The sequence below is a fragment of the Scyliorhinus torazame genome, chromosome 17, assembly GCF_047496885.1.
Source record: "Scyliorhinus torazame isolate Kashiwa2021f chromosome 17, sScyTor2.1, whole genome shotgun sequence".
NCBI classification, from domain to species: domain Eukaryota; kingdom Metazoa; phylum Chordata; class Chondrichthyes; order Carcharhiniformes; family Scyliorhinidae; genus Scyliorhinus; species Scyliorhinus torazame.
In genome coordinates, this window is record NC_092723.1 from 132,651,451 (window position 1) to 132,667,406 (window position 15,956).

At 42.4% G+C, this 15,956-nt stretch overlaps 1 protein-coding gene across 4 annotated transcripts in view; it reads right to left on the bottom strand.

The window, feature by feature from the left end:
* Positions 1 to 15,956, bottom strand: part of mad1l1 (mitotic arrest deficient 1 like 1) — a 1,358,866-nt gene that overhangs the window by 1,221,343 nt on the left and 121,567 nt on the right. For all 4 annotated transcript variants that reach the window (XM_072481041.1, XM_072481043.1, XM_072481040.1 and 1 more), the window contains exon 10: positions 13,265 to 13,351. In XM_072481041.1, the coding sequence (XP_072337142.1) occupies positions 13,265 to 13,351 (87 nt within the window). The remainder of the gene's footprint in view (positions 1 to 13,264; positions 13,352 to 15,956) is intronic.

The window sequence follows — 15,956 nt, forward strand, 5'->3', positions numbered from 1 at the left end:
GCAGGCTTCTATTTCCCTCCTCCCAAAGAAGTATAAGGACCCCACAGAGTATGGGTCACACAGGCCAATTTCTCTGCTTAATGTGGATGCAAAACCTCCAGCTACGGTTAGAGCCATGTCTCTGAGGTTGTGGGGAGGATCAGACGGGCTATGTGAAGGGCAGGATGCTGTCATCTAACTTGAGGCGGCTACTCAATGTGGTTCTTGCACCGGCAGTGGGGCCAGAGCTGGAGATAATTGTGTCTTTGAATGCAGAAAAGGCCTTTAACAGGGTTGAATGGAGAAACCTATTTACAGTTCTGGAGAAGTTTGGGTTTGGTCCGGGGTTTGTGTCGTGGGTGTGGCTGTTATGTGAGGCACCATCTGCTGGTATGCGAACTAACACCACAAACTCACGAGTCCTATAGGCTGTACAGGGGGACGAGGCAGGGTTGTCCTATGTCTCCGTTGTTGTTTGCATTGGCGACTGAGCTATTGGCAATTGCCTGGAGGGCCTCGAACAAGTGGAGAGGAATTGTGAAGTGTGGGGGTGGGACATAGGGTGTCTTTGTATGCCAACGATCTCCTGCTGTATGTAAGGGACCCGGGGGCTGGGATGGGTGATATTATGGGGATATTGGAGAGGTTCAGCTCGTTTTTGGGGTATAAGTTGAACATTGAAGTGAGAGGGCTGCCTTTTGTTTGTGTTGGGACTAGCTTCTGCTATCTGGGGGTCCAGGTGGCGTTGGATTGGGTGCGGCTTAGCAAGTTGAATTTCACTAGTTTCGCAAGTAGGGTGCGGACAGAATTCCATTTTCTCTGGCGGGCCGGGTGCAAGCAATTAAGATGAATATACTGCCAAGATTCGTATTTTGTTTCAGTGCCTTCTGGTCTTCCTGCCTAAAGCGTTTTTCCGGGGACTGGAGTGGCTTATAACAGGGTTTATTTTTGCGAGGTAAACTCCAGTGAAGTATTCATCGAATGTTAAACATACGGCAGCAGCTCTGCCAGCATTTCAAATGTGTGTTTGGGAGGTATGGTCTAATCGTGGTGGGAGAACAGGTTTCGGTGGAGGAGGAGCTGGGTCCCATTTTGGTTGGTTGTGTGTGGAGTGAGTCTCTCCGCAGGGTGAATGCTACGTCATCCTGCACGAGGTTAAGTTTGATACACCTCAAGGTAATGTTCAGGGCACATTTCACCAAGGCCAGGATGAGTCGGTTTTCTGAGGTGTTGAAGATAAGTGTGAGCAGTGCTCGAGAGGGCCTGTGAACCAGACACACGTGCTGATCCTGACCCAAGTTGGTGGGTTTCTGGGGGTCGTTTATTTGACACCATAATGACAATTTTAGATGTGGATTTGAAGCCCTGCCATTTAGTTGCAATATTTGGGGTACTGGACCAGCCGGAATTGGGGACAGGTGTGATGGCGGATGCCTCGTTGTGGGCTCGGCGGTGAATTCTGCTGAGTTAGAGTCAGGCGACAATGTTCAGTGTCACAGCGTGGCTGGGTGATTTGATGGGGTTTTTGTACCTCAAGAAGGCTAAAGTTCACATTGAGGGGAGCGATTGATGAGTTCTGCCGTAGATGCCGTCCGTTTGTATTACATTTCAAGGATCTGGTCAATGTTAGCCGTTTGGGGGTGGGGGTGTTCTATTGGGAAGGGGTGGTTATAATTTTATTTTTTTTACATATTTGTTTGCTATGGTTGATGATACATGTTTTATTGTTTGATTTTGTTTATGTATAAAATGTAAAAAGTCTGATAAAAATAATTTTTTAAAAGTAATGTTCCCCAAGTGGCCAAAATTCCTCCTTACTAATTGTAATCTGCGGTGCAAGAAGATATATAATCAGCGATGCAAGAAGATAACATGTATCCAAGTATCCATCAAGTTTATTCTGTCTCAAATATTCAGAAAAGATAGACATAAATTTTGAATGAGCATTATAATCTTTATTAGTGTTACAAGTAAGCTTACATTTACAATGCAATGGAGTTACTGTGAAAATCCCCTAGTCGCCATATAGATGCAGGCTGCTTGGTAGTACTGACGGCATAATCAAATAGATGCTTTCCCTTCTCTTCCTCCTACACATTCCCCCACCACCCTAGCCCACACTTCAATCTCACCTTCTCAGCTGCAATGGCACCCCAGTCAACCTCAGAAAAATGGAATTTACATCATCATGTGTGTAATATAACCAAACAGTAAATCAGACAGCATTTCCTACACAAATCAAGCTGAAGGTTAAAATTGTTCTAAATCCTATAAAATAAGTTATACAAACAAAAATATCAATTCAAAAAATGTCACATATTGCAACACTACTTCTTTTAAGGTGCAATTTTTATTTCTGATGGCTGAAACGCAACTTAACTCAATCTTCCTGAAATGCCATAAGCAGCTTGCTGACATTTTGAGCACAATAAATGAAGAAAAATCACCAGCTAACAACGCAATTTTAACACTATTTATCTTAATTTTTCATCAAAAAAATTGTCAAATCTCAATGCATTTTAAACTCTCATTACAATGGAACTGTGCACCAAGGATAACCAATGTTACTAAATGTGTAATACGTTTTATTTTTACTATAATTCCTAACTAATTTATCCCTGGGACAGGAACTAGAAAACAACCATTTGCAACTGCAAATGTAATAATACACTTGTACATACATACACATAGTATGACAACAAAAAACATCTAGAGATATGCTTTGTCAACTGCTTACATTGTTACAAAATTAACAAAAATGCATCTTTTAAATTCCCAATGTCATATCCTGCAGGCTCAATATTTGTAAACATTCACTGGTTGAGTGATGTCATTTTTAATGATATTTCAACCTTTTCACTCAGACTTGGTTCTAATCAACAGAAATAATCAACAGGGCAGCACTGTAGCACAGTGGCTTCACAGCTCCAGGGTCCCAGGTTCGATTCCCGGCTTGGGTCACTATCTGTGCGGAGTCTGCGCGTTCTCCCCGTGTCTGCGTGGGTTCCCTCCGGGTGCTCCGGTTTCCTCCCACAGTCCAAAGATGTGCAGGTTAGGTAGATTGGCCATGCTAAATTACCCTTCGTGTCCAGAAAATGTGAAGTGGGGTTACTGGATTATGGGGATAGGGTGGAGGCGTGAGGTGCTCTTTCCAAGAGCCGGTGCAGACTCGATGGGCCGAATGGCCTCCTTCTGCACTGTAAATTCTATGATCTAAATATGTATGTAATTGCTCCTCCAAAGTATACACTACAGGAATAATAATGGTATAGCGTGATCCTGTCCTCACAATTAATCCATGCAGAGGTTTTTTTTATAATTATTCTCTCTTGCTACTTCGTTCCCCTCTATCTCTCTTCACCAGGTTTATTTACTGGGTTACATTTGCGATCCCAGAATGTTTTTACTTCAAAGGACCATAGCAGAATCAGCAGTAATCTTGCCAAAATGGAAATATTGTAGCAGTACAGTTTGAAGGAGAAAACTAGCCATTTTACAGAACTAAAAATCTATTGATTATGCATAGAATGTGTTGTGTTATTCATCCTGGGGTAACACAGACTGCAACAGATGAACGATAAAGCATACACCAAACGTAGGCGTTGGATCAATACGATTTATTGAACTTCTGCAACAATGTACACAGCTGGCTGTAGGTTGACACTCTACTACTCTAAGTGTACTAACTCTAACTTACGAGACCAGGCTAGCTCTGATCCACGTGTAGAAGGTGCTGGCTGGTATATACTCCCTGACTGTCACTACAGTTGTCACCAGTGGAAAGAGGCGGAGTGCTGATGCCTCGTGTGTTTTATATTTGGAAGCCCCCTCTGGTGTTCTGTCTGGTGATTGGTTGTGTGCTTTCCTGTATGTTGATTGGCTAACCTGGATGTCTGTCACTGCCTGTTGTTACCTCATTATATGCATGGGTGCATATTATAACAGAATGAACAGCAAATCTTCCATCTTCGTAATGTACGAGATTAAGAAAACAAAGACTCAAAATGAGACAAACAAGATCAAGGAACCAAAGACGGTAGGCTGAGGGATGAGAGGGGCCAGAAGGGGAGAATGAGGTGTTTGAGGCCATCTACAGAAGATTGTATGAGTCGGAGCCTCCGCCTGGGGAGGAGAGTATGAGGCAGTTCTTGGACGAGTTGGAGTTCCCAAGGGTGGGGGAGGAGAAGATGCAGAAGTTGGAGGCCCTGATTGGGCTGAAGGAGGTGATGGAGGCGTAGGATCGATGCAGCCCGTGGCCAGTTGGGATGGTTTCCCAGCAGAGTTTATAAGACGTTTGGTGCGGAGCTTGGCCTCTGCGAGTGGGGATGTATAATGAGGCAAGGGAAGGGAGGGGAGCTCCCCCCTACATTATAGCAGGCGTCCATTTCACTGATTTTGAAAAAGGATAAGGACCCGGAGCAGTGTGGGTCATACTGCCCGATTTTGCTGCCAAACGTGGATGTGAAGTTGTTGCCGAAGATGTTCGCATCGTGGATAGAGGACTGTGTGCCGGGGATGATAGGGGAGGATCACACGGGGTTTGTGAAGGGGCAGCAGCTGTCGGCAAATGTGCGCAGATTGCTCAATATCATCATGGTGATCTCGGTGGGGCAGAAGGTAGAATTAGTGGTGGTAATGGATGCAGAGAAGGCGTTTGATCGGGTGGAGTGGGCTTAACTGATGGAGGTGTTGGGTCAGTTCACGTTTAGCCAGGGTTTCATGAATTGGGTTCGCTGCCATACAGGGCACCGATGGCTAGTGTCCGAACAAATGGAACGAGCTCGGGGTACTTCGGGCTGAACCGGGGGACGAGGCCAGGGTGCCCACTCTCCCCGTTGCTTTTTGCTCTGGCAACAGAGACGGTGGCTATGGCACTTAGGGCATTGAGGGGATGGAGAGGGATTGAGCTGGGTGGAGCTGAGCACAGAGTCTCATTGTATGCGGACGATCTTTTGTTATACATTTCGGACATGTTGGGCAGCTTCAATAGGGTCATGGAGATCCGGGGGGAATTTGGCCGTTTCTCAGAGTATAAATTGACATGGGGGAAAAGCGAGGTGTTCGCGATTAACACTAGAGGGCAGTAGAGTATCTGCTTTTCCGGTTGGTGGGGGTGAGTTTTCGATATCTAGGAATTCAGGTGGCACGGAGCTGGGAGCAGCTACATAATTGAATTTAGCACTACTGGTGGAGGGATTGAAGACTGATTTTAAGAGGTGGGATGTGTTGCCGCCCAAATTCTTGTTCATAATCTCCCCATCTTTGTTCCCAAGTGTTGTTTTAAGAAAGGTGAAGAGGACGGCACCGTGGCGCAGTGGTTAGCACTGCTGCCTCACGGCACCGAGGACCCGGTTTCGATCCCAGCCCCGGACCACTGTCCGTGTGGAGTTTGTACCTTCTCCGTGTCTACGTTGGTCTCACCCCCACAACCCAAAGATGTGCAGGGTAGGAATTTCCTGAAGTTTACACAATGTGCAAATAAGTAGCTTGGCAAGCCGTATTGATGAAGTCCATCCTTAAGATGACAAAAGCATTCAGGTTTCCAATTACTTAATGGAGGAAAGACAAGAATATATGTCACCAGCATTCCACTGAAAGATGGAATAAGTCTCATCAAGAGATAAAATAAAAAGCACTCCACTCAGAGTACAAGACAGCACCAAAGTTGCACACTTCCAAATTCAACCCAAAATGGTAACCGGAGTCAAGTTTAGAGACACATTAGGCAGGATTCTCCATCCCACCGCACCAGTTTTCTGGCCCGGTGCACCTTCACTAGCAGCAAGATCCTCTGACCCGGCAGCCGGCCAATGGGGTTCCCCATTGTGGGCACCCCCAAGTCGTCGGGAATTCGCAGATGTGGGTGCGCTCCCAGCGAAGCAGAGGATCCCGCCGATGGAGAATCCAGTCCATTGGGGTTGTCATTAAGTCAAAAACAATATTCTTAGAATATTTAATGTCAGATAGGATTTAAAAGCTGACGTACATGCCATCAGATATCCATACTACATGCTGGTTTGTACATTAGATGCTGACAAAAAATGCACATTTATATTGGTTAGTGGTCCAATATTTTGGGTAGATACTTAATTATCAATAATGCAGCGTTTAGACATATTTTAATCAGCCGCTAATTTATTTCACTTTGACATTTACATTCATAATCTACAGCTGTGAACCTCAATACAACAGCTGAGGTGCCCTGATATTTGCTCGAATTGGAGCTGTACACTGGCTTTAATAAGATGCCTTGAAGACAGTACTGACCTATATTAAGATTTGCAGTGCTATTTTCCTTTCATTGCAATCCGCCAAAATCCTCACAGCTGTGAAGTGAGAAACATATTTACCAGGTGCTGTTCAATAACCATTTCAAACTTGCTCTTTTATTCAAAGTGCTTGAGTGTTTCATTATCTTTTACAGTAGAAAAGGAAGAAATCAGAGAGAAAATTGTTTAGTGATACCCTCAAAATTGACATGGAAGGTAAACAAAATATATTTTTCTTGAAATCCAAGGTTAAAATCAATTATAAAAATAGATTGTTTTGGAATGTGTGTGAAGTGGAAAGAAAGTACTCGAGAATGCAGTGATGAATGCCATCTATGTATTTTTTAAGTTACTTTTTTACCTTTTCATTACTACTAGTTAATTTAAAATTCTTTTGATGAAGTAAATCTTGAACAGGCCCAATGAATTGGACTTCCAGAAGACATTCAACAAGGTACCTTAAAAAAAGTTATCCATAAGATAAGAACCCATAGTGTTGGAGGTGGTATATTAGCATGGATAGAGAATTGGCTAATGGGCAGGAAATAATAAGTGGGGGAAGGGATTATTTTTCAGTTTGGCGACCTGTAATCATTGGAGTTCCACAGAGATCAGTGCTGGGACCGAAACGGTTTACTATATATTAATGACTTGGAGGAAGGAAGCGAATATACTGTAGCCGAATTTGCAGATGACACAAATATAAGTGGAACGGCAAGTTGCAAGAGGGATTGATAGGTTAAGTAAGTGGGCAAAAAGTTGGCAAATGGAGTATAATGTGGGAAAATGTGAAGTTGTTCATTTTGGAAGGGAGAACAAAAGAACGTCCATCATTTAAATGGAGAAAAACTGCAGAAAGCGGCAAAGGGACTTGGGGGGTACTTGTTCATGAATCACAGAAAGCTAGCACACAGGTGCAGCAGGTAATCAGGAGGGAGAATAGAATGCTGGCCTTTATTTCAAAGAGATTGGAGTAGAAGAGGAGGGAAGTCTTGCTACAACTATACACTGTACTGGTGATACCACAATTACAGTGCTGTGAGCAGTTTTGGTCCACTTATTTAAGATATTATTTCATTGGAGGCTGTTCAGAGAAAATTCATGAGGATGATCTCCGATGTGGAGGTGTCATGTGTAAATTATCAGACCAGTTTATTATTAAACCTTTTTACCCAGGTGCCCTTATTTGCGAGATGAGCAAACGGCTACACAGGTTCACGATTCAACCCAAATGTATTCACAACCATAATAAAACAGTTAGTCGATGTGTGAGGTGAGGCCCTTCGTAGAGCGAACTCCACTTCCTCCTATGTGCGGCTCAGCCGGATTCAGCTTCAGGTGGCACATAGGGCTCACCTAACAAAGTCTAGAATGAGTGGGTTTTCATGGGAGTGGAGGACAAGTATGAGTGGCGCTTTCGTGGGCTTGCTAACCACACCCACCTGTTCTGGTCATGCAAGTTTTCAGGTCTCCTTCTTTAGCACCGGTCAGCGATTCTTAACACTGATCTGGAGCCTTGTCCTTTGGTGGCCACTTTTCGGGTGTCGGACTCGCCGGAGCTGCAGACCGAGGTGAAAGCAGTTGTCCTTGCCTGTGTTTCGTTGATAGCCCGGAGGCGGGTTCTGCTGGTATGGAGATCATCCACTCCATTAGGAGGTCAATGGAGGGGTTCTACCCGAGATGGCAGCAATTCATTTCCTACTTTAAAGAGTTAATCACCATCAGCTGTTATTGGGGGTGGGGAATATTTGTTATTATTGGGGTGGGTTATTTTGGTCTTTTTTGGGTGGGATTTATAAGTTCATTTGAGTGCCTTTTTCTTTCCATTTGTACAATATTGTGCTGTTTGATATTAGTTTTCTGGGCTGTTTGATATCAATATTTTTCATTAAAAATATTTTATGAAAAAGTAAAACCGTTATTCTCCCAAATTATCCCCAAAACAATCCGTTCAAGATTCTAATACCACCTGTGCCGATGAACTTGATTTAGCAAAGGGTCCAATCCTCGGAGCCTCAGTCATCTCAGGACCCTAGTCTGCGAAGGTGGGTCACACACATCTTTTCCATCCGTTCTCTGGTCCGCTGCCAAGTCTTCTCCAGTGACTCTGGGGAGGGTCTTTGGGTGTCTTCTTCTTACTCTCCTCTTCACGTCCTTCCAGAGGTTTCTCTGGCCCTTAGCCAATGAGGCCGCTGGGCTGGGGTCGCAATACCCAATGGAGTTGGCAATTGCAATTCTACAGGACACCAGGAACTCTCCCCCCTGCCTCTCCCCCAGGGGTCCATCCTAAGGCGCATGTCCGCACCTAACAGTGTACCATACAAGGTAACGGCAGGAAATCTAGGTGGCAAAAGTCTGGCTTTATCCGGGCAATCCACAACAACCGATCCATTTGAATGGGGCCAATTATCTTCCGATCCCCTGTATGTCTCTGTCCAGTATATCCATGTTTGGTTTGTCTGTGGTTCTGACTGTGACTTTAATTTAAGGTGTCCAATTCTGCATCGGGCTTAAGATTCAGGCCGTTGCCATTTTGCCACAGAGGGGTCATCTTATGAGTAAAGGTTAAACAGGTTGGGACTCTACTCATTGGCATTTAGAAGAATGAGAGGTGAGCTCATTGAAACATATAGGATTCTTAAGGAGCTTGACAGGATAAATGCTGAGAGGATGTTTCCCCTCATGGGAGAGTCTAGGACCAGAGGACATAGGCTTAAATTGGCACCCCGAGACTGAGATGAGGAGTAATTTCTTTTCTCAGAGGGTTGAGAGTCTTTGGAACTCCTTGCCACAGAGAACTGTGGGGTTAGAATCCTGTGTTTATTTAAAGTGGAGATAGATAGATTCTTGATCAGCAAAGGAATCAAAGGTTTCGGAGAAAGGTCAGAAAAATGGACATGAGGAATGTCGGAACAGTCATGATCCTAATGAATGGCGGAGCAGGCTCAAGGAGCCGAATGATCTATTCCTGTTCCTATTTCTTATGGTCTTCCTTATCCATAGTTATTCGTATTTTCAAAGTTGGGTGAGAATGGCATGCACACACAAGGATGACAATGGCCAATGGCAAAAAAGGTCTGAAATTTTTTTTGAGACTAGGAATCATGCATACATCATAGGTCAAAGCAGTTGCAACATAACGAGCTGGAAAATTGTACCATGTTTTATGATCTGTAGTGAAATGCAAATACTTCTAAACCAATCAAATTGATGAAATTAATAGACCAATGGGCTCAGGTTACCATCTGAAAAGTCTTGATTCATCACCAGGAAGACACGGTGATTCAGTCCCAGCCTTTCAAAGCAGTTAACACGAGGTGTTCAGGACACCACTCTTAGTATCATCTCTCAATTTTGGATTTTAATTACAATTTCCAATTTCCAATAATAAAATCAGTTTCATCTCAAATTCCAATAATTTTATGCAATGAAACAGAAGTCCGACAGGCACAAGCAGCAGTTTATGTCACCTAGTTATAGATCAAATGAATTTCTGAATGGTTGCTCGTTTAGTTTCTCGTTTGCCATCATTCTCCCATTCCATGACAATCGCAAATTTATTTACTTAAAATGTTAACAGTTAAAATCGTGAAGGACGAGAAATCCATCCACTAGCCTCATAAGTCAGGAAGTTCCCAGATCCAATTGATCATCACAGCTGAACTGATGGATCATAACTGACTCAATGGAACTATGCTGCAGCCAAGAATCAATTCATTCAAGGTTCAGTTTGACACAACACTGTGGGAATAAGGGTAGCCATTTTCCCACAACATTATATCATCCCTCCCTTACAATTTAAAATATCACCCAGCTGATCACGGTCCCATGTTTAAAAGATGGGGCATGCAATCCCCTTAGACGAAGAGTCGGTTACCGGTTGTTGCAAGAGCAATTCCAGATCGAGTTCCCCCTCTTGAACAAAAGAAGCATTGCACATCCAGAGCAACAGCTGTCCCAGTATAGAACCCTACCTCAACCCGATACAGAATTCCAATCCCGGCCCCGTACAGTACCCGACCTCAACCCAGTTGGGTACAGACCCCCAACCAAATCAGCTCTGGGTTTTGGGCCACATCCTGCCTGACTTTCTTTCCCTCCTTATTCTGCTTTGGTGACAGCACAACCAAAAGTTTCTTGCATGGCAGCTACAGGGCCAGCCAGAGTAACCGCTCCTCAATCTCCAATCACAGGTTTCCTTCCACCTTTTCTGCGCCTCTAAATCATAGATTCTGTCTCCAGGGGAGCAGCAAGAGCAGTTGGGAGGGAATCTGTCTATGGAGCAGCTGCAGCAGCGAACATGGTAGAGGCAGGATGTGCGTTTAGAGAATCATCTCCTCACAGATTCTGCTCTCCCACACTCGCTGTTCTTCCAGTCACAACTCTGCATCACTTGCACCTCTCACCGACACTTGCACTTTCTATTGTTCAGCCCCAGGTGGACTACAGCGGGACAAAGACTGGAGTTATATTTAGAATGGCGAAATTCTAAAATTCAAATGTCAGAAATCTGTCAAATGGCGAAATGTTCTCATTTCTGGTAGATATTTAAAGTGCATTAAAAATCCTTCATCACAAATAAAGAGAAATCATCCAATAAACAAAAGTAGCAAAGTAGTACATAGTAACCTCTCCTGCAGTTACTGGAGTCAATCATAAATATAGAGCTGATGTGCAGCAAAATGAGGCATTAGTTTTACTAAACTATATGTATTTTTCCTCAACACTCACCCACCCTAAAGAAAACTCAAAAGCACCCAAGACTCAGTAGGAAGTGATAACGAGCATTTCATGCTGGAACAAAGATCATTAGGTTTTACTAGTCCCTGCAGCATTTCCCAATAATAAGTATTCCCATTTTCTGCTTCATATCTTTTTTTTTTTTAAAACAACTCTTGTGGGGAACTTTTGAAGATACACCAGTCAGTAAAATAGCACCAAGGTATCACTAAACGACACTTAAGAGGAAAAATATAAGATCGAGGAGGGGCTGTGGGCAGATGCCCTAAACAGGGTAAACTCGTCGTCCTCGTGTGCCAGGCTAAGCCTGATTCAGTTTAAGGTATTACACAGGGCACATATGACTGGAACACGGCTCAGTAAATTTTTTGGGGTGGAGGATAGGTGTGCGAGGTGCTCGAGAAGCCCAGCGAATCATACCCATATGTTTTGGTCATGCCCGGCACTACAGGGGTTTTGGGTGGGGGTGACAAAGGCGCTTTCAAAAGTAGTAGGAGTCCGGGTCGAACCAAGCTGGGGGTTGGCTATATTTGGGGTTGCACAAGAGCCGGGAGTGCAGGAGGCGAGAGAGGCCGATGTTTTGGCCTTTGCGTCCCTAGTAGCCCGGCGCAGGATATTGCTAATGTGGAAAGAAGCCAAGCCCCCGGGGGTGGAGGCCTGGATAAATGACATGGCGGGGTTCATAAAGCTAGAGCGGATTAAGTTCGTCCTAAGGGGGTCGGCTCAAGGGTTCACCAGGCGGTGGCAACCGTTCGTCGAATATCTTGCGGAAAGATAGATGGGGGAAAAAAGAAGGCAGCAGCAGCAGCCCAGGATTTGGGCGGGGGGGGGGGGGGGGGGGGGGGGGGGTGTAGCCTGTGACAAGGCAGTTGCCAATTAGGGCTAGTTTTCATTTTTGTTATTTAATATTTATTTGTTTTTTGTTTATATAAAAAAGGTCATTATTATCTGTATTGTTATAATGTTGTGTAAAGGATGCACAATGTACTGTGTTGGTTGACCAAAAATTTTCAATAAAATATTTATTAAAAAAAAAAAGAGGAAAAATATACAGGTGAATTATTGCAAAAATATACAGGTGAATTATTGCAATCGAGTAAAAACTAGACATTCACTCAAAGCCAAAAAATAAAGATATATGCTTTGCTTGAGCACACTTTAGCAATGACAACTGTAATCAGAAGAATTTATTCTGTTTTTTAAAAACCCAACTTAAGTATCCTGTTGTTCCATAGCCTCAGTGATACTGGGGAAGTGATGAAACATCTTAATATTTGGATCAAAATTTACCAACTCTCACTTAATTTCTCAAGGCATTCACTCCTATTAAGGCACATTCAGTTAGAAACGGTTGAGTCAGAACCAGTGTTATGTTAAGGCCTAAAACCAAGAAGTTGATGGGCAGCTCATATTCCAAACACCACAAAATAGGATCAAAGGTGTTCAAATAAGTCATGCTTCTGAAAATAAATACAAACTGGGACACATTTATGTTACTGAATACTGCTAAGATTTTTTGCAAGTACTATAATCACACATTTGCAAAGCATGATTAAGATAATAACTGCTTCAACTTTACATTTAAAAGAATGGACTTCTAAAAGAAAACAACGTGGGAAGATCACTAGAATTCAAATTTCAGAATCTTAAACTTAATATCTGTATGCAGACCAATCTGTGCCATCGTTTTAGAATTTTACTAGCTTCGGAAACACGTTCCTACTAATTTTCCTCATCAATTTTTCTGAAGTAAATTAAAATCTTTCATTCTGTCAAAATTCAACAGAATTCAGCCCAAGACATCCTGATAGTTTCATTCAGTCAATCCTGTCCAACCTGGTTCAGGAATTGCTACTCCTTGGTGGTTTTGGTAAATTTTTGGGAGGTGGGCTTATTTAAAGTTTATAATATGTCGTGGAAGGTTTTGTTTTGTGGATTGAGTGGGCGGTACAATTGATCTTCCATGCAGTTTTGGTGAATCAACTAATAATGGTTGACAATAGGGCTGGTTGCACCATGCTCTGATTGAAACTAATTTAAAAAGGGAAAAGAATTGGTTCAGTCACATACAATAAATTCTGTATCCCACATAAGAAAACCCAGAAACAAAGCACATGCAATATAGAACCTCATGAGTTGTACAAAAACATTCATCTTGCTTATGAATCATACTCCAGATGGTAAACAACACTGCAACTCATTTCACCTCCCTAAAATTTGGTTTACCTAAAAACTTAAGAACTAACATTCACTACGTGTCCCAGAACTCTACTCACCTGGTAGTGACAGAAGAGTTCTGTTGCTTGAGGACAAGTTCACGCTGTTGTAACAGAACAATCTCTCGTGAAAGATCTTCAGGGCTCCTGAAAAATAAGCAGAAAAAGAATGAAGCAAATAATGTTTTAAAAGTTTGTATATTTTCATGTATTCGTCATTTAAACACTTCTTTTTTTTTTTAAATTACATGAATAGCTTCTTCAGCTCTCAACTATGGGTAACAAAAGATTTGCACATCATTATTAATGTGTTTTTAAAAATTAAACTACTAAATGGCTAGTATAAATTACTGTGATATGGCAGCATTGGCAACTTTGTGCGGCAGCCTTAAAGGAATGTTCATTTTGTGGGGAAACCAGTCACCCATTCTTGAGCAAGTGTCATAACGCCATCATGACCAGTGCATGTTACTTGCACAGTTAGCCACAGTACAACATAGCCGGATTATCCTCTTCTTGGATAAAGTATTTCAATTTGGCACCAAAAATAAAACTTGCTAAAATACTTGCTAAAATGCTGGTGTGCTATTTCTTTCTTTTTAAAAAAAAATTTTTATTAAAGGTTTTCATAAAATATCAATAACAAAATGAAAAAGGAACCCAACAGGGTTAAGTACAAAACACAGTACAGAAAAACAACCCTCCATACCCCCCTTCCCCCCTTTACTGGTGTGCTATTTCAATACAACAGATTACAAGTTCAGGGGAACAATTACTGGCAGGTTGAGTTCACATTCAAGAACATACAAAATGTTCCATTTTAACATGACGGTTTCCTTCAAGAAATCCTCAAGCACCATAGCACGACTAAGAATTTCAAGTATTAGTTAAGTATTCTTTTTACTCTAACTAATGATACATGCTTGAATCCTTTTGTACAAATAGATAGTGGAAACAGATAGTGGAAAAGTCAGTAACTTCAGAGGTAACAAGAACATTAATTCCTTCCATAGCACCTCAATTTCAGTAAATCTTAAATTTTATAAGTGACACTAGAAGTGATACTCGGGATCAGGAGAAAATGGTTTTGTTTGTAGGGAAATCCTCTGAACAGAGGAAACAATTATAACTTAAATAATTCCCAAATAAAATATTTACAACATTTTTCGATTCAATGAATGTTAGGTGAAAATATTCACACGTAGGCTTTTTGAGTGAGTAAAAAAGCAGTTTATTATATCAGATCTGGGGAGAAAGATTTGGACGCTCCGCAGCCTCGCAATACTCTTTCTCACTTGAGCTAAGGTTCTCATTGGGTTAATATACAGATTCAAGGGGCGGAATTAGTTGAATTCTCATTTACATACAATCAATCAACTATTTTCACGTCACAATTCATTACATGCAGTCAATCAATTTTCTAAGCATCCCAGTTTAAAACATTTATGGTTGAAGTGGGTGTTGTCTCACCAGCTCCTAACTTCATGCAAGTCACTCAAGACTAACATAAGGATATGTCGTGCGTGCAGCTGGGGACCTTGAGCTATTAAAGATACATTGTGCTCCTTGTTCTGTGAAGTTGTTATTAGCGGCTGTTGAAATACTCCCTATAAATACCTACACCTGGTTCTCATGAGGTAGTTTACAGATTGTAACTTATTCTTCAGGGATGTGGCTAGTTCAGCCATTTTGTGTCCTTTCTGATAATAACAAGTGTTATAGGCCAGGGTTTAGAGAACCCCAAAGTGTGGGAGTTCACGTGACCCACAACTTTTACTAGATTGTGGTATGGGGAGCACACGGCCCACTCTACAGGTGTGGTACAGCAGAAATGGAAAAGTATTTTTTAAAGCAAAACAATGTTTATTCTATGAACTCAAGTTAACCTTTTTAAAACATACAGTGAACATCTTAGCAACCATTAATTCAAACACATCTCCCAAAGACGACAACACTAAGTAAACCTTTAAGCTTTCCTTTTTAACATCCATACGACTTAAAAACAAAACCTTTATCAGAAGCATATCAGGATAAAGTCACTACTGAAAACATTTATAATTCTGAATTCACCAAATGATCAAGAGATAGTCTTTTGATGGCAGAGAGAAGAGCAGTACCCCTGCTTGGTCTGGCTTCAGCTCCAACACTGAAAAAGAAACTAAAACACACCCTGCAGCCTGCTCAAAAATGAAAGTAAAAAGCTGACAGACAGCCCAGCTCCACCCACTCTCTGACATCACTGCAATAGTAAACAAGTAAAAAAATATTTTTATTAAAGTATTTGCAAAATTGTTATAACAATAACAAAAACAATAACATTGACATGGTAAAATAAACATTTCCTCACCCGATCCAATCTTCACACACCTCAATTATCTAACACCTATCCGCCCGCCCCCCCTTCAGAATGCTGCTTCTGCCGACATTTTCATTTTCCCCGAGAAAGTCGACAAACGGCTGCCACCTCCGAGAGAACCCCAACATTGACCCTCTTAAGGCAAACTTTATTTACTCGAGACTGAGAACCCCAGCCATGTCACTGACCCAGGTCTCTACACTCAGGGGCTTAGAGTCCCTCCACATTAAAAGGATCCGTCTCCGGGCTACTAGGAAGGCAAAGGCCAGGACGTCGGCCTCTTTCACTCCCTGAACTCATGGCTCGTCCGACACTCCACAGATCGCTACCTCTGGACTCGGCACCACCCGAGTTCCTAGCACCGTGGATATTGCCTTTGCAAACCCCTGCCAAAAC